The 24,874-nt window shown below is 70.4% G+C and overlaps 3 protein-coding genes across 4 annotated transcripts in view; all 3 read right to left on the bottom strand.

Moving 5' to 3' along the window:
* Positions 1-24,874, bottom strand: part of ACLY (ATP citrate lyase) — an 89,669-nt gene that overhangs the window by 8,958 nt on the left and 55,837 nt on the right. The gene's annotated exons all lie outside the window — the stretch shown is intronic.
* JUP (junction plakoglobin) lies at positions 1,223-18,572 on the bottom strand. The gene is made up of 15 exons (XM_074927042.1): positions 18,502-18,572; positions 9,247-9,479; positions 8,030-8,283; positions 7,312-7,550; positions 6,639-6,840; positions 5,967-6,111; positions 5,568-5,671; positions 4,280-4,618; positions 3,710-3,865; positions 3,474-3,593; positions 3,173-3,323; positions 2,972-3,093; positions 2,723-2,762; positions 2,259-2,424; positions 1,223-2,081 (listed from the first exon to the last, which is right to left on the bottom strand). The coding sequence occupies exons 2-14, from the start codon at positions 9,470-9,472 to the stop codon at positions 2,279-2,281; spliced, it is 2,244 nt and encodes a 747-aa protein (XP_074783143.1). The 5' UTR covers positions 9,473-9,479; positions 18,502-18,572; the 3' UTR covers positions 1,223-2,081; positions 2,259-2,278.
* On the bottom strand, positions 20,556-24,531 carry P3H4 (prolyl 3-hydroxylase family member 4 (inactive)). Of its 2 annotated transcripts, none has more exons than XM_074926703.1 (8): positions 24,038-24,531; positions 22,689-22,838; positions 22,294-22,465; positions 22,084-22,212; positions 21,841-21,986; positions 21,676-21,759; positions 21,348-21,489; positions 20,556-21,256 (listed from the first exon to the last, which is right to left on the bottom strand). In XM_074926703.1, exons 1-8 carry the CDS (start codon positions 24,509-24,511, stop codon positions 21,243-21,245), a joined length of 1,311 nt encoding a protein of 436 aa, XP_074782804.1. In that variant the 5' UTR covers positions 24,512-24,531; the 3' UTR covers positions 20,556-21,242. The 2 variants fall into 2 exon arrangements, with proteins under 2 accessions (XP_074782804.1, XP_074782805.1); XM_074926704.1 differs by having other exon boundaries at positions 22,294-22,441.

Here is a 24,874-nt window from a genome sequence, read left to right as displayed (position 1 = left end):
GTGAGGTGGGCACCCACCTCCCGCCCCCCCGCCTCCCTCCGTGTCAGGGTGGCAGAGCTGAGCGAGCGAGGACGGAGGGGACGATGCTGGCAGCGAGCGGGAACGGCAGCGACTGCTCCCAACTCCCTCTGATCGTGCCCCCATCGCCCCGGGGGCAGAGCCTGGGGCTGGGGGTCGGGGATGGGGTCCTGGCTCTCCAGCTCCCCATGTCACAGTGGGGGGGTCTCACTGAACCGATGCGGCAGCCGCTGCGTGACCTAACTCCCCTCTCCGGGTCCCCCTCCCGCACCCAAGGAGCCCCCACCCCGGATGGATGCACGGGGCAGAGGTACAACCCCCCCGGGACGGGGATGTGGGCACCCCAGGGCCGCCCGTATTTCACCCTCCCTCCCCCCAGCAGGCAAAACCCGCAGCCCCGGCCCTGCCCGCGGCCTCGCCTGGAGCCGCCGCCGGCGACCTCCTGCCACGGGGCCCGGCCACGGGCCGTGGGAAAGCCCCGGGTGGGCGCCAGTGCCTGGCACGGGCTTGTCCCCAGGCCACCGAGGGGACGGGCACCCCGAGAGCAGCTCCCACCTCCCAGCTCAGCCCCTGCCTGGCGCCGCTTCCCCCTCGCCCTCCCGGGCGCAGCTGCCAGAGTTCGCGTTTCAGCCCAGACTCCCTCCCGCCCTCTGTCCCCCCGACGAGCTGAGGAAGGAGGGAACCAGGCTTGACCGACTCAGTCACTTTTCTAACGCGGCCGCTGGCGGCTCCATCCCAGCGTCGCTCCATCGATCGCGGGGGCTCGCTCCCCACCGGCGCCTTCATCCCCCCGAGCTCGTTAAAGCGAGCGCTGCGCGGAGGAGAAGCCGGTGATGCTGCCCAATGAACAAACATCTTAATTACTGGGCGATTTTACCTCCTGCCACAGCAGGCGGGCGGCTGGACGGAGCCGGCAGGGCTAACGACCCGGGCTGGCAAGGAGTCCGGGGGCAGGGCTGGCAGCGGGGGCTGCGGTGCCGGGACTGAGCATCGTCCCCACGGCCCCCACCGGAGGCCTCGGCCGGGCACAGCGGTGCAGGGGACGGGGACAAGCGCGCCCAAGGCCACCCTGCCCCACGGGAGGGAACGGCCAGCACCGGGCCCACGGAGGGCGGTGGCCACCTTCACCCCCGCTGCCCCAAGGGGACTCGCTCGCCCTCCCCAGCCGAGAGAAGAACAGGCTCAGGGCAACACGGGGCTGGGGGGGTTATTTTATTCTTTGCTTTGGTCTATACAAAAACAACTTACAGAAATAATAAAATCTTCCATTCCTGAACCACACTTCCAGTAACTGTCCATCCCTTTCCGGTGGAAGCATAAAACCACCATCAGATCCAGAGCCTCTTGAAAAAATGTGTTAGATAAGGGAGGAGGGGACAGAAACACACCACTCACCAAAAAGAAGGGAAACGGGTTAAAATGTGCAACAGAGATCGGTACAAGGACACGGTTCCTAACGCTGGAGTCACTCCTCTAGGGGTATGGGAGGATAGGCAGGGACACAAAGTCAGCTCCCCAACGGCTGATCGGAAAGAATTAAACCGCAGACACCCCGATGGCTAAAACGAAGGTCCTGGGACACGGCACCCCGTGTTCTCAGCGAACTCCGCGTTGGCCTGAGTCAGAGTTCGCAGAAAGCAAAGGGTTTCCCCGTGTTAGATTCCTTTCCTAGAACGCTAACACGCAGAACGAAGAGGGGGGGGAGTTAGAAAGCACAAACTTAAAGACAGCAAAAGCCGTTGGCACCATATTAAAAATAAAAAAGAAATATATATTCATAGAAAAGACTATTTTGCCAATGAAAGGTCGCTAACGGTGCAGGGCTTGTGTGTTTTAAAGCTTCAGAAACAGTTATCTTGGATGCTGGATGCGGCAGTAGGTGCTCGAAGCAGTCCCAGGAGGAAGGACCTTCTCCACAGGCCCACAGCGAAGAAAAAAAAAAATTGAAAAATAAAACCTCTCGTGGGAATGGAAAAGTTTGTCTTCTCAGGCACTTCTGTCTCCCAAGTCCTTCTTGCGAATGCTCAGCTCTGGGGCCACCCTCTTCTGTACGGAGGAAACACCTGCCGGGGCAGGAGAGCTCCCGTTACTCCCCCGAGGGGGGTTTGGAGGAGACCAGAGCACGGGGACCCCCCAGGCCCACGGGGACCCCGCGGCAGCGCCGGACACTGCCCTGCCCGCCTCCCCCCGCCCCGCTGCGGGGCCGAGCGCGCCCTCGGCGAGCGCCCGGGGGCAGGTACCTGGGGGGGCTGCGGGCGCGTTAGGCGAGCATGTGGTCGGTGAAGGGCGCTCGGACGCCGTCGCTGTAGGCGTCCATGGGGTAGTCCCCGTCCATGTCCATGTGCATGTCGATGGGGTCCAGGGGGATGTCACCCGAGTACATGGGGCGGTAGCCGGGGTCCAGCTCTGCGGGGAAGGGACGGGGCGACCTCAGCTCCCGCCGGTGAGAGGCTTCCCCAGACCTCAGCCGCCCTCCTCCTGGTCCCCCCCCCGCAGCGTGGGGCACGTGGACACAAAGGACACAAGGGCCACCGAGCCCCTGGGCCAGCCCAGGCACACAGGGAAGCGGCCGCGGGGGCTCCCAGGGGGGCTGAGCACCCCACTGAGCCCCCCCAGGCAGGCCGGGCTGGCACTTTGCTGGGTTTTAAACCCAGCCTGGTTTGGCCCGATGAGGCCCCCCAGGAAGAGCTGCTGCCGCACTCACCGTCTGCGTAGGGCTCGTTGATGGGGATCATGCTCTGGGCCTGCGAAGGAAGGTGACACGGCTGGAGAGGGGATCGGTGCTCACGTGCGCACGACGCTCGGGGGCTACGCGGCGCCCAGCCCCATCCCGGGTAGCTCCCCCCGCCTCCCCGTCACCCCCGTCCCAGCCCCGGTGGGAGGCGGCAGGGCGGGGCCATTGCCAGGGACCCCGTTTCCCCGGGAGAAGGGCTCGTCGCGGCGGGACCCTCACCGCCTCCCAGGCCGCCGGGTCGTGCTTGAAGAGGGAGTTGGTGAGTTCCACGGAGACGCGCTTCCTGTAGTCGGGGTTCTTGTCCTCCGAGATGCGGAAGAGGACGGCGGCCGCGTAAGTGGCTGCAGGGGAAGGGCGGCAGCCTCAGCGCCGGTGCCGCGGGCGCCAAAGCCCCGGAAGCCCCGGACCGGCCGCACTCACCCGTCCCCTCGTTCCTGGAGTGCAGCAGCTCCATGAGCGGCGCCGAGGCCCCCTCCGCGTCGATGGCATCTGCCGCCTCCTTGTCCTGGGCCAGCTCGCAGAGCACGCCGGCCGCCACGCGCTGGATGTTCTCCACCGGCGAGTAGAGGAGCTGTCGGGAGAGATCAGCGGCCACGTGTAGCAGCCGGCGAGGAGCCGTCGCGCTCCGGCGGCCGTCTGACACCCGCGCGGGTGCTGCAGCCGTGGCTGCCCCGCGGGGCTGTGACAAAAGGCAGCCCCCGTGTCCCCCCCAGCCCCTGACCTGCACGAAGAGAGGGATGGTGTTGAGGCGGAAGATCTCCATGCGGTTCATGGGGTCCCGCGCCAGGATGTGCAGTGCCCCCGTGCAGCCCTCCACGATCTCTTCCATCTTCACTCCGTCCTGCCGAGGGACAACGCTCAGCCGGGGCCCCGGCGTCGCGGGCTGCGCCCCACGCCAGGGCACGACCCAGGGACGGGCTGGCTTTTGGGGGGCCAGACTGCGCCGCGGGGACTCACCGTGTAGGGCTGCTGCGTGCCGGCGGCTACGTGCCGCTGGGCGTCCTGGTGAGCCTTGACCAGGAGCTGGACCAGGCGGGGGATGACGGCGGCCTCCTGGAGCGGGGCGTGGTTGGCCGGGCACAGGGCCAGGTTACGGATCAGGCCTATGGTAGCCTGGAGGAGAGAAGGGGGGAAGGAGAGACTCGTCTCAACCACGGATTGGAGCAGCACGTGCTCCCCACGGGACCCGCAGCCGGGCCCCCTCCCTCCCTGTCCCACCCCATCCCCCTCCGTGGCTCAGGCTGAATGCAACTTCCCCCCGCAGCCCCGGCCGTCCCGCGGGGAGGATGGGGCCACTATCGATGCCAGGCGAGCGGCAGCAGGAGCCGTTTCCTCCATGAGCCGCTGTCAGGGACGCGGCCCAGGGGGACCAGGGGGCTGCAGCGGCAGCGACCCACCATCGCTCCACACACGGCACCAGCTGCAGACCCCCTGAGCAGCACGTCCCACCACGGGCCAGCAACTGGGGGCTCGCTCGAGCCCGGCCACTGGGTCCCTCCGATCTCCAACACCCCCCCAACCCCCTACCTTGACCAGTGGCCACTGGTTGGGCTGGTTGAGGAGCTTGACGATAGCGGGGATGCCGTAGTTGAGCCGCACCGAGTTCTGCGCCATCTCGGCCTCGGGGTGCCGGCTGGTGAGGTGCCGCAGAGCGCAGACGGCCGGCTCGGTGATGTCCTCCTTGTCGCCCGCCCGCAGGATGGTGTGGATCAGGGCCTCCACCCCGTTCGACTGCGTCACCAGGGTCTTGTTCTTGCTGTTGTTGCAGGTCAGGTTGGAGAGGGTGCCGGTGGCACAGGTCAGCACGTTCACGTCATCGGAGCTCAGCTGGTTCACCAGAATCTTGAGGACGCCGTCCAGGCCCTCCTGCGGGAGCGGGAGGTCGGATCAGCCCCCCCGCAGCCGGATCTGGGCTCAGCCAGCCGGGCTGCAGCCCCACACCCGTCCCGGGTCTCTTGCCCAGGCGTGGGGGCCCGAGCTGCTCCCCGGGGTGGGCTCTGCCCAGGCCCGAGCAGGCAGCAGTGGTGGAGAGGCAGCGTTTGCCCTCCCTCATCGCGCCTCTCCCCGTCCCACACAGCCAGAGCTGCTTCTCCCTGACGCTGGCTGCTCCCGCCACATGCAGCTTGACTCAGAGTTTAACGTCTCCAGCAGCTTTTCTCTGCCGGGAAGCACAAACAGTGCACCCACGGCGCTCCCCGAGCGCTCCCGGGGTGACCCCGGTCCCCGCCGGGCCGCCAGCAGCGGGGCAGGAAGGAGTTAAAGGCGCCGCGGCCGCGTCCCCCCCAATCCGCAGAGCCAGGGATGGTTACACCGTGGTTACACGCCAGCCCGAATAGTTTCCGCGCTGCATCAGGCGCTAATCTGCGGCCCCGGCAGATGGGAAACGCATCAGGAGCAGCCGAGGGCTGGGGAGCGCAGCCCCGGCGCTGAGCTGGGGGTCACCCTCGCGCCGGCTGCGGCTCAGCCCCCCGGGCCCAGCCGCCTCGGCAGCGGCTCCGGCAGCAGCTCCCTCACCGGGGCCGGGAGCGCCCGGGCAGGCCGCCGGGACCCCGGAGCCAGGGCAAGCAGCAGCCCCGGCCGCGCCACGCTGAGCCCGGGAAGGGAAGCGGCTCCTGACGCCGCACAAACCCTGCGGCAGCGGGGCTGGGGCACAGCCGGGCATCCCCCCCCGCGGCGCACGGGGACCGGGAACAGCACGAGGACGTCGCCCTGGGTCCAGCCTGGCACAAGCAGAGGGCGAGGGGCAGCCTGGCCATGGCACGGAGGAGCTCCGAGATGCCACGCTGAAGCACGACTCGGGGGCCCGCAGACTCACCTGTTTGGTAGCCACGTCAGAGAGGTTCCGCAGCGTCCAGAGGCAGTTCTGGACCAGCCTGGGGCTGGAGCTGGTCAGGTGCTTGCCCAGCGCCTGCATGCCGCCTGCCAGGGAAGGAGACACCAGCCCGTCGGGAAACACCCAAAGCTGCCCCAGCGGGGAGGGGAAGGGAGAGGCAGCGGGTCTGCGTGGCCAGCGTGGGCCACCTCCCAGCCGGGCCAGATCCTGCCCACGCACGCTGCCAGGACAGCACCTCAGGAGCCTTTCAGAGCAAGAAGCCGGGCCCCACGCGGGTGGTTTCACCAGCTGCGAGCCGGCACCCTCAGCTGCGCCGTCCTGCCACCACCCCCCCGCCCCGCTTCGGCACCGGCTCCGCCACAGCCCCCCAGCCCCTCTTACCGGCCTCAACGATAGCGGGCTTGTTGCTGGGACACACCGACAGCACCTTGAGCACCCGGCTCGTGGTCCAGAGCAGCTTCTCGTAGTTGTAGCTGCGCATGATCTGCACCAGGGCCTGGGGTCCTCCGTTGGCCAAAATAATCAGCTGCAAGACAGAAGCGCCAGGGTCGGGGCGTGCGGCGGCTCTGGGTGCCAGGACACGGGCCGGCAGGGCGAGCCCTCGGCAGGCAGCGGGGCTGCGGGTCACCCCCGCCGGGGCCGAGCGCTGCCACAGCCCCCCCGTCACCCCAGCCCCGCGCCCCGGGGCCCCGCGCCGCAGGCAGGACGGGCAGCAGCCCCCGCCCAGCCGGTGCCAGAGCAGGTCCAGGGACCAAACCCCACAGGAGGCCGGGACGACTCGTGTGCGGGAGGAGAGGAGCAGCCAAAGGACCGGCAGAGGCATCGCCCGGAGCAGCGGGGGGAGAAGCCCCGCCGGGCCGATCCACCGGCCAGACCGGGCCAGGCTGCGCTTTCGGGGACGCTCCAGCTGCAAGAGGTCGGACGCGGCAGCGCCGCGGCCGGGGGCACGCGGGCCCAGGCGCCGGGAGCTCCCTGCCCCCCCGACTGTGGCTGCGAGGAGCAAGGTTGGGCAACCACCCCGCTCCTGCCCCCCCGGCAGGACCCCGCGCCCACCTTGCTCTCCTGGTTCCCGTAGGCGAGGAGCTGAAGGCAGTCGGTGGTGATAGCCAGGAACTTGGGGTTGTTCTTGTTCAGCAGAGGAACCATCTTCTGCAGGCCGTCGGCCAGGCGCACGGCCATCTTGGCCCCTTCCTGGTAGAGCAGCAGGTTGTGCAGGGTGGTGATGGCGTAGAAGAGGACCGACTCGACTGGCGAGCTGCAGGCAGGCGGCACGGAGCCACGTCAGTGCGGGCAGCTGCCTCCGGGCTCGCCAGGCTGCCAGCGGAGCCCGCAGGGCTACCCCGAGCCCCGACTCCCACCCGCACCCATCAGCAGGACCCGGTGTGAGGCCACCGGGTGGCCCGCGGGGAAGGGACCCCTCCTCCTCGGGGCAGAGCAGAGCCCGAGCCCCGTCTCCACGGACAGGGCAGCGTGGGGCACCGCTCCCCTCCTCCTGCCCTCACACAGGCTCCGAAGGCAGCAAACCCCTGGGGCTTTCGCAGGCTAAAAGCCTCAGTCAAGGCTCCCACTGCCTTGTTTTGGCGGGAGCAGAAGGAGGACTCACGGCTCGGGGCAGCACGAGCCCTCCCCTCCTCTGCCCCCCACGCAGGCACTCGCCTGGCTGCCAGCCCGCAGGGAGGGCTCGGCTCTGCCGTCCTCTCGGGACCCCCCGCCGGCTCCCCCGTACCTCAGCATCCTCACGAGGGCCGGGATGCCGCCGGACTTGAAGATGGAGAGGAGGCCCTCGCGGTGGTGCGAGAGGTTGTGCAGGATGCTGGTGGTGCAGCGCGCCGTGTCCAGGTCGCTGGTGCTCTGCATGGTGCGGACCACGGCCGCCACGATCTGGGGCGACTGCATCAGGGCGCGGCGCGATGCCTCCTTCTTGGAGAGCTGGTTGACGATCATGGCCGCTTTGCTGACAACCACCTGGGGGGGGCAGAATCCAGCGGGTGGGAGGGGGTCCCGCTGCTGCCCGTCACGGCAGGGACAGGAGGGACCCGTTCTGCGGGGGAGGACGGTGCTGGAGCCGCAGAGCCGGCACGGCCGCGCAGGCGAGAGCTGCTATTTTTAACAACCCTCATCCACGGGGGCCGCGCGGCCGCTCGCAGCACTCGGCAGCACACGGTTGGGTCCGCGGAGCACGGACACGCTGCGGGGGGAGCGGGCGGGGGGGCTGCAGTGCCGAGAGCCAGAGAGAAGCGCTCGGGGTCTGTGCCGGGCAGGGCAGGAGCGCTGAGCCCGGGCAGCGAGGGGACGCGGCGGGCAGACCCCAGAGCTCCGCCGGACGGCGGCCACGGAGCCGCGAGGGCGGGAGCCCGGCTCTGCCAACGCGCCCCACACACCGGGGAAACGCGCCCCGCAGCGGAGAGCCTGGAGCCGTGCGCGGGCAAACCGCGCGCCCTTACCGGGTCCTCGTCGTTGAGCAGCTTGGTGAGCTCCGGGATGGCGCGGGTGGCCAGCTCGGCGTCGTCCTGGTAGTTGATGAGGTGCACGATGGCCGATTTCAGCATCTGCGAGGGCTCGGCCAGGCGCTGGACGTTGGTTTGCTGCCCCTCCAGCTGGGTGGTGATGAGCAGGGAACGGTCCTCCACCGTCTCGGGGTACATGGCGGCCCGGACGCGCTGGGCCCGGGTCATGGCCAGCTGAGCCTCCATGTCCGCTGCGGGATAGATGGGGAGGCAGCGTCAGAGCCGGGCTCTCTCCGCGGAGTGTTCCCAGCCCTGATTTCCAATTTCAATTAGCTGAGCAACAGCTCAGCGCAACGACACCGGCAACGTCAGCAGCCCCAGCACGCTCTGCAAGGAGCCGGTGCTTCAAAATGTAAACAGATACAGCAGCCCAGAGATAAGACAACACTCAATTAAGCAGCATGATTAGGCAGTTGTCACACAAGGCCCATTAATTAAAAAATTAAGGATATTTGCAACTGGGGACCAGCTGGCACTAGGGATTAGGAGGACGCAGGAGCCTTCCCCATCTGGGATGCCAGGACAAGCACGACCCGAGGGCAGAGACGCAGCAGCAGCCACCCGCTGTCCCACCCCTGTGCACAGGCACCGGCGGGCGCGGGGGGGCTCGTCCCCCTCCACTGGGCTCTGCCTCCCGGGGCAGGGGGCAAATAAACCTCCCAGGGCCGGTCGCTGACGGGGGCACCGCTGAGGCGAGCGGAGCAAACCAGCCCTCTTCTCGGAGATAAAGCTGGGGGAAGCATCTCCCTTGGCTTCGGGGGCTGCATCCCGCCTGCTTCGCCCTCGCGGCGCTGGCAGCGGCCGGGCCGGTGGCGGGGCTTTACGGCACACGCCGGCAGCTCTGCCAGCGCGCTCAGACAGGCTTCCCGAGCAGGCGGGCGGGCGGGCAGCGGAGCAGACGGCCGACCCGTGGGCCGGGATCAGCTGTTCCTATCTGGAGCCAACCCACCGGCGCGCTCGGATGTGTGCGCAGAGCTCGGCGCCGGTGCGGGCTGGCTGCGCGCCACCCCTACGCCAGAGCCTCGCGGCGCGGGGAAGGAGGACAGGAGGGAGCATATTTTAGGCAGCGACAACTCCCAGGGTGTGGAAGGCGGCGTGGAGGAGAGCCCAGAAGGAGCCGAGCTCCCAGACGCGCCCGGCCGCGCAGTCCCTACCTTGTGCCTGGCTCTGGCCCTGGCCCCCTCCCTGGCAGTAGCTCGTGGTGGTCGTCTTCTTGATGGTGTACTGCTTCCCGTAGACCTCGTCATCGTCCCCGAGGCACTTGCTGCTGACCGAGGGCACCTGGGTGTTGACGCCGGAGTGGATGCCCGAGTCATAGGTGTAGGTCTGCTGCCACTCCGTCACCTTGATGGGCTGCTCCATCATGTTCATCACCTCCATGGCTGCTCTGCAGGGCAGGGAGGGCAGAAGTCACGGCTCTGGCAGAGCCCAGGCGGCGGCAGCACCCTCCCGGCCCTCCCCTGCCCCAAATCTCAGGGCAGCCCCCGGCGCGCAGACCCAGCAGATCGCTATCTGCCCTCCTCCCCCACGCGAGATGAAAGGCGGCCCCGGGATGACGAACCCCCAGCTCAGCACTTTGCTGCTCCTGTTCAGACACGAACCGCGGCGCAGGCGGCGCAGACCGTGCGGCTGCCGGAGCCCTCAGCCAGCGCCGGCCGCGCGTCGCCGCCTCCCACCGCCTCGGCACGGAGGGGCCCCGCAGCCAGACCCCCCCGGCTGCCCACGGGCTGTTTAAACACCAGTTCCCGGACCGGCCGAGAGCTGGGGACAGCCAGAAGGCTGGAGCTCCAAGAATAAATCGAACCTTTTTAGAAGCCCCCTGAGACGCTCCTAAAGCACGTAAAAATAAGCAGGCAAAGCCACCGGCTGGGCTTTCCCGTGGGCGCTCAACACCACGGACACCCACGGCGTGGGCTGGGCGCTCCCCGCAGCATGCCGAGCACCGCGGCTGCGTGGTGCCAGCACAGGGCGGCCCAGCGCACCCCAAAACTCCAGACAAACCAGCCAAGGTTGCTTGGGAGCAGGGCTGGGGTTCCCTTGTCACTAATTCGGGGAGGGAGGAGCGCTCGGGGATCAACCCCGGAGCTCATCGGGGCAGGCGGACGCTGCGGGGCTGTGAGACGCCAGCCCCACATCCCCCCAGCAGGGCCGGAGGGATGGGGGGACGGAGGGATGGGGGGACGGAGGTGGCATCCAGCCAGCCACACCGTCACGGCACCCGCCGGGATTTCTGCCCCTTCCTCGGGCCGCGCAGGGCCGGGGATGAGTCAGAGTTTCAGAGGCGATAAGAGGTGACGAGCAGCTGCTGCCCGGCCTAGCTGGGCGCAGCAGCAGCCGCGCTCCCGACCAGAGGCGCAATTACCGCCTCCGCCGGCCCCGATGCGTGCCGCCAGCGGGACCCGGGCGGCCGCGCGCCCCCGGCTCCCCTCCCGCGGCCGGCACAGCTCGGGGCTCGCAGGGACCAGCAGGGCTGGTGCGGCAGCCTCGGGCCCAGCACCCTCCTCGGGGGAGCAAGGGGAAGGGGGCACGAGCCCCCCACCAGCCCCACGCCGGCGGCTGACTCAGGGCGTCGGGTGGTGGCCGAGAACGCGGCTTGCGTGGGGCGGCACGGCAGGGCCCGGCGCGCACGGGCTTGGCGCGGCTCGCCCCAGCGCTGCCGGCTGTTCCCAAGGAGTGGCCGAGCCCTCGCGAGCCACACAGGGAACAATCCCAGCCCGGGCACACTCCCTCATTCCTGGGGGGAGGCAGGACCCCGCCACGCTCCCGGCCCAACGCATCCTGCACCCCCTGCGTCCAGCCCCCCCCAGCCACCCGCCCCAAGCTGCTGCAGGGCGCTGCTCCTCTCAATTCCATATTTTTTGAGCTGTCGAGCAGCAACACTCGGACTGTGCTGCTCCGGCTCTAACGGGTTGTGCACGTCGACAAGGCAGGAGGAGGGGGACCCACGCATGGAGGCCGAGGGGCAGGTCGTTCCCACGGCAGGCGGGCAGGAGCCGGGTGCCCCGCGGGGGCGCTGCGTGACGCACGGTGCCGGGGGCGAGGGGCGAGCCCGGCTCCGCTCCCCACCCCGTGCCAGAGCGGGGATCGGCCGGGAGAGCCCCTGTGCCGGGCTGAGGGCCACGGGCCCCCTCCGGGAGTCGATGAGCTGGCGCACGGCCTTTGGGAGAGCCCGTCCTCCCGGCTGGGTCGCCCCGGCCACGGCGGCGGAGCCTCCACGCTGCCGGGAAGCCAGAGGAGAGCAAAGGCCAAGCGACGGCCGGGGAAGGGGGGGGCACCGGCAGGTCCCCGCGGCGCGGGAAACGGCGCCAGACGCGGCACATCCCGGCCAGGAGCCGGCGGGGATGAGCAAGGGGGCAGCGGAGCCAGGGGCGCGGGTAAGGGCCCCCCAGGCCAGGGCAGGGCCCCCCGGCAGCAGCGAGCCAGGGCTGGCAGGAGGGGCTGGCGCTACCTGCGCCGTCATTGACCGGTAACATCTGCCCCACAATTTACAGGGTTTGACAGACACTTCATCTCCCAAACCTCCAGGAGTTGAGCTCAGACGGCGGCTTCTGACGGGGCCCTGCACGATGCATGAGCCCCCCCGCCACCCCCCTCCGTCCGCACCGCCGGCGCCCCAGGGACCCCAAACGCCAGCGAAGCTCCTCAGAGCCCAGGCAGGAGCTGGGGTGAGCGGCCCCGGCACCGTGTTGGACCCCCCAGAGCACGGGGCTGGCAGCAGCAGGGAGAGAGGCCACAGGGATGGGTGTCACACGGCTTGGGGGGGGCTATTCCTCCCCATGGGCCCCCCGGAACAGACCACGGGCACCCTGTTAAACACAGGACCCGTCCTCCCCGGAGCATCGCCCACCAGCAGCCCCGGGGGTTTGCTGTCGGCCGCGGCAGCCAGAGGCACCCAAGGTGCTGGGGCCAGCGGAGCAAACGCCAGACGCTGCAGTGGCGAGCGGTGACATTCCCTGAACCCTGTGTCAAGTGTCCCCTGCTTGTCACTCAGGGAGGGCCCAGGGCCTAACAGGAGCTTCTCCCCCATCCTCAGCTGCCCTCCCTCCTCCCCAGCAGGATCTGGGCGAGACGGGCAGCCCCCGGCCAGGGTGGGGGTTACCCCTGGGCTCGCGGGAGCCGATCCCCCACCCCGGGTGATGCTTCCTGTGGCGAAGGGCTGCGGAGGGGCAGGACCCCGCCAGCGGCAGAGGGGAGCGCAGCAGATCATGCGGAAGGGAGAAGCAGGGGGTATTTGGGGCACACGTGAAAACACCCGCCCTGGAGGGGTCAGCCATGAGCAGGGGGGAGGCTGGGGTGGGCTGAGCCCCCTCCACGACCAGAGCAGGGGTAGGAAGATCCCTGCTGGGTCTGAGCAGGGAGCGGAGCCCAGAGGGGTCTCACTGAGCGCCGGCTGAGCCCCCCCTGCCTGCACAGAGCTGGGACCCCAGGGAAACCAGACTCACTCCTGGGAACAGCGAGAACCCCCCCACAAAACAGCGAGGCAGACGTGGGGGACCCCACAGCAGGGACAGCAGGTTTGGGGGAGCACCTCCAGCCTGCCCCCAGCACCGTGACGGGAAAGGGACTGAGCCGCGCCGGGGGCTTCGGCCGTGGGACATGGGGGGGCTCCAGCCACCCCCACGCAGGGGAGAGGCAGGAGAAGGTTAATCCCTCTCCCACCACTTCCCGCGGCCGGGGAAGGCAGAGGAAGCTCCCGCGGCTCTAAGGCACCGGCCAGCGCTCATCCGCCCCCGGAGCCATTTGATCAGTGTCCAGGCGGCTTCGCTCCCCCGGGACACCGGCTGCGGAGGAAATCTCCGGCAAACACACAGCCCCGGGCCCGGCCAGCCCTTCCCTCCGGCCGCCGGGAGAAGCCTTCGGCCTCGCGCAGGCAGGACAGAGCCGCACGGCTCAGCGGCCCAGACAGCGGCGGGGGAGCCACGAACGCTGCTCCGTGCAAACACAGCCACGACCCCAACGGGGCGTCACCCCTAAGCGAGCAGGCGGGGGGCTCAGGGCACCCCCACATCCCAGGTCCCAGGCCGCGCAGGAGCAGGCAGCAGGACTGGGGCGGGGGTCAGTGGTGCGAGAGGCTCCAGCCCGCCCTCACCCCGCAGCCCCCCACAGCCCCCCTGACCTCGCACGAGCCCTCCCTGGCCCTGCCGGGAGCGGGGGGCAGCAGTGCCGGCGCTGCCCCCGCTCAGGAGCCACGAGCGAGGGGTGAGCTCAGCTGCGGGGAGCGCGCGAGCGACCGCAGTCACCGTCACGGAGGCTTTTAGGAAAAGGAAAGCGGCAGTTAAAGCAATTCAGCAAGCGCAGCGCGAGCAAAGACTCTATTTTAGAAGCACTTACGCTACACACAAGCCATCTCCGGTCCTCCCCACCCTCCCCGAGCAGCCGGGGATGAGCGACGGGCTCGGGGGGAGCAGCCTCGACACCCGCAGCACCGGAGCCCTCCTCGGGGCAAGGGCAGCCCGAGGTCCCCGCCGCCTGCAAGCCCCCGCACCGTCACGCCGGGGGCTAACGGAGCCGGGGCAGCCGCTAACGAAGCTCCCGCGGGCACCGCAAGCGCCGGCGCCTACAAAGGCTTCAGCGGCTCTGAAGAGGATCCCGCGCAGCGGGAGGGGGCAGAGAAAGGAGCTTTTCAAGACCTCAGCAGCATCAATGGGAAGCGTTAGAGTCAGATCCCGCTACCACGAGCCCTTTCAATGGGGCTTTACAGTGAAGATAAGTGGAAGGATTCAAAGGGGAACGAGAGCAGCTTGAAGTTTAATGAGGAGGCGACGGGCGACGGGGGATCGGCCTCTTGTTGGAAAGCAGGCGCGAGGCCGCCGGGCCCGGGCCCTGCACACAAAGGAGCCCGTGGCCTTTGTTCGCGGATGCTCGTATGTCCCGAGCGGCTCCCGGCCGCCCACCGGCTCCGACAACTCCAGGTCACTCGGGGAGGGCAGCGAGGGCGGCAAGAGCCGCTCTTCAGAGCTGGCTCCCTCACCGGAGGAGGCTCTAAAACCACTCTTCTTTTTCAGCTGCACCTGAGGAGGTTAAGTTTGAGCTGCTGACAGCCCCGTGCAAAGCCCCCGCTCCTCGGGGGGAGCTGCGTGCCCCCGAGCGTGGAGCCCAGGCCCCTCTGCCACGACCCGCTCTGCTGAACTGACGCTCCCCGTCGAAGCGGAGCACGTTCCCCAGGCCTCGCCTCCGCCCGAATTAACAGCTCCTGACGGCTCCGGCACACGCCAAGTCCAGGCTGCAATATTCTGGCACTTCCCATCACGAAATGACAAGGCATGATCCATCAAGTGCTCTCCCGTGACGAGGGCAGGCACAGCGCTGGGCACGACACCCGGCAGCCGGGCGGCCGAGCCCTCGCACGGGCACTCGTGCAAGAGCCGTGCCAAAGCCCCGTCTGCTGCACCACGGCCTGGGCTTCCCCGGGGAGCCCCGCTGCCCCCCGCACAGCCCCGGCTCGCCCAGCGTCACCCCCTGCCCCACGGGCACAGCCCCGATCCACCAGCCTTGGTTTGGGATCAGATCCCCCCCCTCACAGCTCTGGGGCCGTGCCCGCTGGTTCTTGCCCACGTGGGGTGAGCCCCGGCCCCACGAGGGTTCTCCCAGGGACACTCGCGCCATCGCGGGGGCCCGGCAGCGCGTCTCCCCTCCCCACGGCGCCAGCGGCTGGCACAGACGCTGCCATCCGCGGAGGCACCGGGACCGCCAGGACCCACGTGGGCCCACCCCCCCTCAGCCGGGGTTTGCTGCTCTCATTAGCAGCTCGGCTGGGAAGGACGGGAACCTGCCACTTGTCCACGGAAAGGAGAACTGGTATGGTGCAATTAATCACAATAACTCCATCAGGGTAAAAAAAAATAAATCATTATTTTGTTTTAAAGAGCACGAAGAACAAGTTGTCCTTTAAGGACATGATAATTGCAGGCTTTACATTTCGGCTTTGAGGCTGGCAGGCCGTTCCCAGCCCCACTCATGACGTCCAGAAACGCAGGATTTTGCCACCTGGCCCCGGTGCTGCTGGAGGAGCCGAGGGGGCAGGGAGGGACGCGGGGCTGCCGAGCCCCGGCTTAATTTCCCCATCCAATTGCATGACATCTGCAAAGCTCAGACGCTTCACGAGAAATTATCACCAACGCCCGTCAGCGCCCGGCCTGTCGGAGCAAGTTAATGATTTGTCACCCGGGCTCTGCCCGCGCGTCACAGCGATTACGGCCGGGCTCCCTCCAGCAGGCAAAGGTCTCTCCCCCGCCAGCGAAGCGCAGGCGCGTCACCCAGCCATCCACCCCCGAGAGCCACGGGGGGACCGCGGGGCGCCCCACGCCACGGGTCTGCGCCTCCCCGGGAGGGCACGGCTGCGGGTTTGACCACCCGGGCGTGGGGCATCGGGAAAACACGGAGCGTTCCAGCCCCGGCTCCCGCGCGGGCTCTGGGAAGGAGCCCGAGGACCGGGGGGGCACAGCGCGAGGCTCCGGCCCCGTCTGCGAAGCCATCGCGGAGCCGAGCGACTGAGGCACGTTGAAACGCCTCCGGGCCTCTCGACAGCCGCAGCAAAACCCATCAGGGCCAGCGTGTCTAGAAGGGTATTTCAAACCTCTGCCTAATTCGAAACATCTTCATCTCCCCCCGCAGCCCTCCCACGCCGGGCGGGGGGGTGAGGAGCTCTGCCCGTCGAGGCACCTGCGCAGCTCCAAAGCCAACCCGGTTTAAGCACAGACGTGCTCTTTGGCTGCTTAGGTCGAGTTTTAAGACTTGAGGGAATACCTGCACCCTCAAACCCCCCGTCCCCCATGGGGAAGGGGGGTAAAGCCAACCCTCCCGAAGCAGAGGATGCTGCAGTGCCTCAAGGCACCGACCCGGCCCTGGCGTCCCCCCCAGCTGCCACCCCCGCACACACAGACCCACCTGGGACACCCCACGGTCTCACGGGGCTGAGAGCCGCCACCCAAGCCCGGCTCTGGGTGATGCCAAGTGCCCCCCCCGGCCCCGGCTGGGTGGGAAAGCACCGGCTGGAACCGAGGTAAAAGCTGAAGTCCAAGGTAGGCTTGTACCGATTTAACAGAAATTAAATTTCTTTTTAACTTCTCTTAATTAGAAGCCGGTCTAATTTAAACCTTCCAGACTAGCACAAGCCTCAGTACAGATGCTGCAATTAAAGTCTTGCAAGTTCTCTGCAAAGAGGCTCCGGTTCGCCAGCCTGCGAGGGGGGGCCGAGGGCAGCTCCGCTCCCCCAGGCTCCGCCATCTGCGAGCGGCAGCGCCCCGCAGAAGCTCCTCTCAAACCCCGGAGATGTGGAAGTGCGATAAAAAGCCGAATCCCGTCAAGTGCTCCCACACCAAACCACAGCCTCGAAGGGAAACCATCGTCACAGGAACAGCCTCAGCTGAAAGAGCCGTGCAGCTGCGCCCCACCGCCTGCCCCAGCTGCTAGAGCTGATGAAGGATTTCAGGTGGGGAAACAAAGGGGAGAGTTAATGGGATTAGGACAACGCTGACTGTTACACCCCAACGCGGCGCTGGGACCAGAGGGAAAATCCTCCAAGGTCCCCGGCTGCAGCCAAGCCATGAGCCACCCGCTCCGCTGAGGTGGTCCGTGAGGTGCAGGTCGCTCCCGTGCCCGGCCCTGGCCCCCCGCAGCCCAGCTCAGCCCCCCCGGGATTCAGGCGCTTCCCGGAGCCGGGGAGGACGCGCCACCTCGCCCAGACAATGGAGCGTACCCGCCATTGTCTGGGAGCCAGGGCCCTGCCGCGGCGCCCCACCTGCCCCCCGCCAGCGTCGGGGACCCACATCGCCCCCAGCGCCCGCGCGGGAGCCGCCCTGGAGCGGAAAACCCCCCTCGGCCACCGATGCCAGGAGCTCTGCGCGTTCCCGTCCTGATGGCCAACTTCTTTAAGCCAAATTAGCAGTAAAATGGGTTTTTCATAACACTTTATGGAAATCCTCCAAAGCGATGAACAATTACAGGCTTCAGATGTGCAAAGGCTGTTGCAGCGGGTACCCCGCACCCTTCCAGCCGACTGATAAAACACCGACAAGGACACAGAAAGGGACCTTATAATCCCCCCCGGCCCCGGTACCGGCTGGGCCCGGCACCGGCTCCCCCCGAGAGCGGGGCCAGGAGCGGGCCCCCGGGCGCTGCGCCCGCCCGGATGGGGCTGACAGCCCGGAGCGAACGCCCCCGGCCCCGCGCCAGCGAGACGCTTCGCCCCCAGCTCCCCGCCGGCAGGCAGACAGACAGACAGACAGACAGACGTGAGGCCGCCGGGCGTTGGGGCTGGCGAGCGGGACCAGCACCACGCAGGCCGGAGCGGGGGCCGCGGGGGCCGGGCCCAGCCGGGTCACGGGGCATCCGCGGCCCCCACCAGCACGGGAAAGCCGACAGGGAGCATGGGGGGCTCGCCCAGGCACCCCGACGGATCGCGGGAAAGCCAAGGGGGTGCGGGGCTGCGGCTGCAGGCAGCTGCCATCGCCCCCGCACGGGCAGGACGGCGGCGGGGTCACCGGGCCCAGCCCCGGCAGGCGGCCGTGCCCTCCCGCTCCTCTCGCCGAGTTCCTCACACGACAGCCTACGTTCTCCCTCTCGGGGCAACTCCCAGCACTGTTTCCGCGTTATCCTTTCATCCGTGCTGCAAACCTGATTAATTAAGCTAATCGCTGAGCTCGCGCAATGAGGGTGCTCCCTCCTCTCCAAGCACCGGGCAGAGACCCCCGAGTTCGGCTCCCGCCGCCGTTCCCGGGGCGGACGCCCGCTGTCAGCCGCTGCCGGGGGCTCGGACGCGCAGCAGAGGGGCGCCCGCGGCTCCGCCGTCCCGGGTGACACGGGGCCACCCCGATCCCTCCTCGACCCCCCCGGACCCCCGGCTGCGGGCGAGGGGCAGCCCCCGGGCGGCGGCCTCGAGCGGGCGCGGCGGCAGCACGCGGCCGTCGGGCGTGACTCAGGGCGCGGCGGCCGTGGCACCCCGCAGCCGCGGGTGACGTAAGAGCCCCACGGCCACCTGGGCGAGGAGCGGCGTGCCAAGGCCTCGCCCGCAGCCCCACCGCCGCCCCGACGCCTCGCCCGCGGAGCCGCGACTCCGGGCGGTGCCGGGGACGAAGCCGCCGCCCGGCACCGGGGCGCGGGGACGCAACTTCCCAACTGGCTCCCGCAGCACCGGGCGGGCAGCGGGACGGCGCGGCCGCCCGCGGGGGGGGGGGCTCACCCCGGGGACCGGCCCGCCCGGCCCCACGCAGGATGGGCTCCGCCGCCCCCCGCGGGACGGGCCGCGCTCCGCGGGCGGGGCGGGGGCACGGGGCGCTGCCGCCGGCGGGGAGCCCAGCCCCGAGCGGAGCCCCGGGCGCTCCCAGCCCCGAGCGCGGCCGCCGCCCGGCCCGGGACACCCGGCTGCCCCGTTCCCCCCCGCCCCGGGCCGCCCCCCGGGCCCCGCTCACCTGCGCGGCGCTTCCCCTGCGCGGACACTGCGGCCGCCCCGCTCCTGCCCGAACAAAAGGCGAGCAGCGCCCCGCGCCCGCCCCGCCCCGCCGCGCGCCCCGCCCCCCGCCCCGCCGCCACGCTACTGGGCCGCCGGCACGTCCGTCAGGCCCTTGGCACGCCGGGCACCGCCCCCGCCGGACGTGTTTATCCGCTCTCCATTGGCGGGGGCGCGGCCGCCCCGCCCATCGCCGGCAGGTGATTGGGTAACGGGGCGGGGTGGGCGGGGCGAGGAGGCGGGCGGGGAAGGGCGCGACCGCCAGGGGGAACCACCTGGGTGACGTCACGGGGCGGGGAGGGGCGGGGCCAGGGACGCTCCCCTGGGCGGGGCGGGGCGGGGGCAGCCCGGGGGGCGCGGGGGGTCCCCGCGGCCTCGGCCCAGCGTGTCCCCCCGCGGCGCGCCGAGCCCCCGCCCGGGAGCGGAGCGGAGCGCGGGGGGCCGCGCTCCCCGGTACCCCCGCCCCGGCCCGGCCGCCGGCGGAGCCCTCGCGTCCCCCCCCAGCGCCCACGGGCCGGCCCTGGAGCAGCGCCCGGGCCCGGGAAGGAGCTTCCCCCCCCCCCGCCCGGGCGGGGAAACTGAGGCAGGAGCCCGGCAGCAAGAGCCGCTGGGGAAGGGCCCGGGCGGCCGCCGCCTGCGTCACCCCCGGCCCCGGCCCGACTGGTCCAGCCGGGTGCTGCCGCCATGTCCCGGCTCCCCGCGTCCGTCACCCAGCGCCCGCGGCCCCAGCGAGCCCCCGGCCCCAGGGCACGGCCCGGCCCCCCCAAACCTCGTTTATGTGTCTCGGGCAAGGTCAGGGGCTTCAGGGCAGAGCAGCGCCGCCTCCACGGCCCTGACCCGCCGAGGCCTGCGGGCTGGCCCCCCGCATCCCGCCCGCGTGTCCCGGCCCCTGTCCCCGCATCCCACCCCTGCACCCCCCGCAGCCCGGCTCTGCCGGCCCCGTGTGCCACGGGGCGGGGGGGGGCGGTGGCCACGCTCACAGAGCTGCTGCCGCCAGTCCCGGACCCCGCGGGAAGGACCGTGGAGCCGTGAGGGGACCCCGGGGACCCCGGCCCAGGGCTGGGGGGGGCTTCTCCGAGCGCTGGCAAGAAGCCGCGTGCCCCGCCGGGCTCCCAGACCCCTCCCGAGGGTGGCCGTGACCCATCGGTGACAAACCCCGCTGCTCCCGAGGGAGGGGACAGCCCTGCCCGGTGCGGGGACGCACAGCGCTACCCCCCCTTAGCTCTGCCCCCCTTAGCTCTGCCCCCCTTAGCTCTGCCCCCCTTAGCTCTGCTCCCCTTAGCTCTGCCCCCCCTTAGCTCTGCCCCCCTTAGCTCTGCCCCGAGCCCCGGCCCTGCCCGCGGGTCTGGGGGCTCAGCCCCAGCCCCCGGCCCGGTGCCCCGCGCGTGGGCCGAGCTGGGACAGCCCTGGTGACTGGGTGCTGCGGGGCAGGGCAGGGTGGGGTGCTGGCAGCTCCCCGCCGCCCCCTTCCTCCCTTCCCTCCCCCGGGGCCAACGCCGTGATTCAGCCTCTCGGTTTCAGTCCTCGCCGCCAACTTCCCCGGGCAGCGGCGGGGAGGAGCGAGGCCGCACCGCCCGACGCCCCGTGTCCAGGGCAGGCGCGGGCTTGTCAGCAGCAACGGCGGCCCCCAAAAGGGCCCCCAAAACGCCCTGACACCGGCAGGAGGGGGGTCATCCCCCCCCCCGCCACCCTGGACCAGCATCGGGGGGCACTGGCTGCATCCTCCGGACCAGCAGCGGGACAACGCACCCCCCAGGGGGCAGTGTCAGGGTGACGCGCCCCCCCGAATGCACATCGCACCCCAACACCCGCATGGGGGTGAGGCATGCTGCCCCCCCAGGCACAGTGGGAGGCCACACGCCCCAGTGTGGTCGTGGCCCCCAAGCCTCCCCAGCCCCACAAGCCCCCTGCAGGGTCTCCCCCACTTCATGGGGGCATCCAGCCCCCCAGCCCATCCTCCCGCCCCCACAGCACCCGAGCACCCGGCCCCAGGGAGCCCCAGGCTGGAGGCAGCCGTGAAAAGACCGGTCCGGATTTTATTATAAGTTCAGCACCAGTAAATATATAAAAAAAAATAAAGCGACTGTGCAAGTCGGGAAGTATTAAATTAACGGAGCTTAAGGCTACAGAGGGCTGGTGTGGGGAAAATTCAAGGCACAGGCGACGCAGCCTCGCCAGGCTGCAGCCACGCAGCGGCACGGGGACACCAGCACACCCTGAGCCCCGCGGTAGCCCCCCAGGCACCCCGAAGGGACCCCGGGCTCTGGGGGCTGGCGGGGGCCAGGGACAGCGGGGCAGGAGTCCCCAGGAGCGGCAGCACCACGCATCGCTCCCGGAGCAGGGGCAGCCCCCCAAACCCCTCGAGACAACACGGGGGTCGATCCTGGCGCACGGTCCACAGGTCCTGGGAGGAGCAGAGGGACACCGGGGACAGGGGTGGCCCGGGGGGGGCGCTCCTGGGCAGGCAGAGGGGTTCGGCGGTGCCGGTGCTCCACCGAGGGGAATCGGGCTGCGCTCCGGGCAGCAGACGTCCCAAGGGCCAAGGCAGCCCTGCCGCTGGGCACCGGGCAGGATCAGCCCTTCCCCGCGAGCCCGAGTTTCTGCGCGGCGGCTGGCAGGAGCTCAAAGCCCGACGTCCCCGGGGTGACGTCGCAGGGCCACCGCCGGCCAGCTCCGTCGGGGCCGGGCACCCCTTCGCCTGGCTCATCGCAGGGTCTCTGCAAACGGGGGGGGGGCTCAGTGGCACCGGGGCGCGGGTGCCAGCCTCCCCCCACCCTGCAGCACAGCCCCCGGCCCCGCATCAGGAACCTTGGTCAGCTTTGTCCCCCTTGGTCTTGGGCTCCTGCCACCACTCTGCGAAGAAGCCTTCCTCGTAGTCGCCTTCGCCCTCGAACTCGCCGTCGGAGGGCAGGTCCCGCGCCGCCGGCCCCTCGCCGCCGTCCACCTCCATCTGCAGCGCGGGACGGGCAGGAGGAGGCAGCAGGGCCCCGTCCGCAGCCTCTTCTCCAGGGCTGGTTCAAGGGTCGGACCCCCCGCCCGAGGAAGGGCCCCGCCCCGGGGTACCCACAGCACCCACCCGCACCACCCGGCACCCCCAAGGGCACCCGGCTGCACCCACGCCGGGGCCATCATCTACCTCGTCGTCAGCCTGCAGGTACTGCCGGGCGAAGTCCAGCATCTTCTTCTGGGCGGCCGTGCGGTTGTGGTAGCGCACGGCTTCCTGGGCAGGGGAGGGAGCGGGGCCCGCGTCAGCCCCCCCGGCCGGCAGAGCCATGGGACGGGGGGGCTGGGGGGTCCTCACCGGCCGGGGCTCGAAGTCCTCGTCCTGCAGGCGCCAGCGCTCGCGGTGGAAGCGGTAGTAGACGAGGTTCTGCTGCATCACGGCGTCGCCGGGGTCGAAGAGCATGTAACTGGAGACGCTGCGCACCGCGTCCCGCACGTCGTTCACTGCCGGGGCAGCGGCGCCGGGTGATGGGGGGGCGACACCCCCGCGGCACCCCGGGCTGCCCCGGGGCCACAGCGCCCCGCTCCCGCCGGCACTCACGCTTGTAGTAGGCAAACTGCAGGTAGTGGTACATGGTGGCCACGAACTTCTCCACGAAGTAGCCGCCCACGTTGGGGGTGAGCTCGGTCTCGCAGTCCACCTTGCACTGCAGCACGCTCACAAAGTGGTCTGGGGGGAGGCGTCAGGCGCTGTGACCCATCGCCCCCCCCCCCAGCCTGCCGGCCGCCCCCTGGCCCCCCGCCCGGTCACCTGCGATGGCGGGGTAGAAGTCCTTGAACTCCTGCAGCTCGTAGGCGCCCTCGCAGCCGGCCAGACAGTCCTCGTAGGCCTTGTAGTACTCGGCCAGCGCCTGCTCCATGTCGGCCGCGCTGCTCCGGAAGTCCCCGTGGTTGTAGAGCTTCACCGAGCGCACGAATATCGGCTGCCGGGGACCAGGCGGGTGCCGCTCACCTCCCCGCCGGGCGCCGCGCCCGCCAGCAGCACCCACCGGCCCTGCTCCCCCCGCTGAGACGCTTTTTTGGGGACGGGAGGGGAGCACCCAGGACTCAGCGAGGGAGAGCCGCTTCCCTCGGGGTTCGGCAGGACCAGGCGCACCCCGAGCCCCGGGGGGCCCCTCTCCCACCCCAGCCCCGTCCCCTCCCCACCTCATAGGGCTGAGCCTCCAGGTCGACCAGGTATTCATCCACGTCCAGCATCGTCCGGTAATAGTTCAGGTACTTCAAGGTCATCTCGTGCTTGGGGTTCTTCTGCAGGAAGGTGTGGGCCGCCGACACCGCTTTCTCGATCTTATTCGACTGGGGAGGGAGGCAGAGCCGGTGCAGCAGCCCGCTGCGGGGCAGAGGCCGGTCCTGGGGGGGCTCAGCACCCGGCCAGAGCCCAACCCTCCACCGGCAGCGATGGACAGGCAGGATCTGGGACCAGGGACAAATCCAGCCACAGCAACCCCCCCCCTGTGCCCGTGGGGGGCGCGGGGACAGCTCGGTCCCTCGCGGACCCCCACACCCCGCCCGGAGCCGTCCCCGCGGTGCGGGTTGGGCCACGCACCCGCCCTCCTCGGGCACCGGCGCCACCCCCGGCCCCCCCGGCTGCTTCACGAGCTCTCGGGTCGCAACTTCAGGGGAGCAAGATCGGGGGGGTTGAACAAACCGTCCATGAAATGGGTTTTGGGCAGAGCAAGCGGGAGGGAAAGGCTTAAGGATGCGGCCAGCGGGGCAGCGGCGCTAAGCGCTAACGCGGGATCGGCACCGGCCGGCGGCGCAGCCCGGGACCCCGACCAGCACCGGGGGAGGGAGCGGCTCTGCCCAGAGCAGGGTGACCCCGGGGCCACCGACACCCCCTGAGCCCTCCCTCCACGTCTGCACCCGGAGCCCGAGCGAGCGCGTCCCCGGCCGGAGCATCCAGACACGTGTCCCGCGGCAACCGGCGGCACCGGCCCCGCCAGCTCGGGCCCCTCGGCCGGGGCAGCCCCCGCCGCCCCCTCCCCAGGCCACCGGGACCTTGGGGGACCAGGGCGACGCAAGGCGGGGTGGGGGGGACACAACCACAGGGGCCCCCGGTCCCGGGCGCGCCCCTCACGTCCTGCCTGATGCATCCCAGATGCCGGTGACGTGCCACGGCGCCGGGGCAGGATGGAGGAGCGGGGGGGTGCCAGATGGGAAGGGGGGTGCAGGACAGGAAAGCACGTGGCAGCCGGGTGCGGGACAGGGGGGAGCTGGGCTGGGGGGGGCGGAGGTGTAGGATGGGGCACAGGGTGGGAATGCAGGGCGGGGGATGAAGGATGGGGGGCGCAGGATGGGGGGGGTCCCAGGGGCGGTGCAGGACGAGACACAGGCGGGGGGTGCACCCGCTGGGGGGGCCGAGCGGAGGGGCGCAGGTAGAAGAGGAGGCGCAGGTCGGAGAGGGGCAGGACGGGGGTACAGGACGCCCCCCACTCCCCCCCCCCTTCCCCCGTCCCTCGCCACGTTGCGCGGCATTTGCGCGCCCGCCGCCTCACCTTGAAGAGCGCGTAGTGCAGGTACTGGTAGGGCAAGCGGCGCTGGAAGTCGCGCAGGGTTTGCGCGGGGGGGTAGCGCAGCTGGAAGACGGGCAGGTCGCGCTTGCAGGCGCGCAGGCAGCCGGCGCGGCGCAGCAGCCGCCCGAAGAGCTGCATCTCCCGCTCCCACTCCCGCGCCGCGGGGTCCCCCTCCGCGGGGGGCTCCTCCGCGGGGTCCCCCTCCGCGGGCGCGGCGCAGCGGCGGTGGCAGTGCGCTTCGCTGTCGCGCAGCAGGCGGTGGAGGCGCAGGCTGGCCTCCAGCTCCCGGGCGCTCTCCGCCCACTGCGCGCCCGCGTACTGCGCCAGCGCCCGCGCGTAGGCGCGTTGCAGCGGCTCCAGCGCGGCCGCGGGGAATCCGCGCACGCTGTACTCCTCGTACTGCGCCGCGCACAGCCCCGCCGCCAGCACCGCCAGCGCCAGCGCCGCGCCGCCCATGCCCGCCGCCGCCGCGCACTGCTCCGCGCAGCGCCGCGCACCGCTCCGCGCAGGGGGGCGGGCGGCGGGGAAGGGGCGGTGCGCGGCGGGCGCGCAGGGTCTTAGTGCGGGTCTGCGCGGCGGGCGCAGCGCTCGGGGGGGCGGGGAGGGGGGGCTGCGCGGTGCTGCGCGGTGCTGCGCGGTGCGGGGAGTCACCCCCAGCCCCCCCCGCGCTCTCAGGCTGCGCCCCGGGCCCGGGGATGCGCGCTGCAGAGCGGGGGTGCTGGGTGCCACCCTGCGCTGTCCCGGGCAGCCGGATGGACCCCCCCAGCCCGGCCAGATCCCCCCACCCAGCCGCCCCCCCAGCCCGGCCGTGCCCGGAGC

This window comes from Athene noctua, chromosome 25, assembly GCF_965140245.1.
Source record: "Athene noctua chromosome 25, bAthNoc1.hap1.1, whole genome shotgun sequence".
NCBI lineage: Eukaryota > Metazoa > Chordata > Aves > Strigiformes > Strigidae > Athene > Athene noctua.
This window is presented reverse-complemented; position numbering and strand designations above follow the sequence as displayed.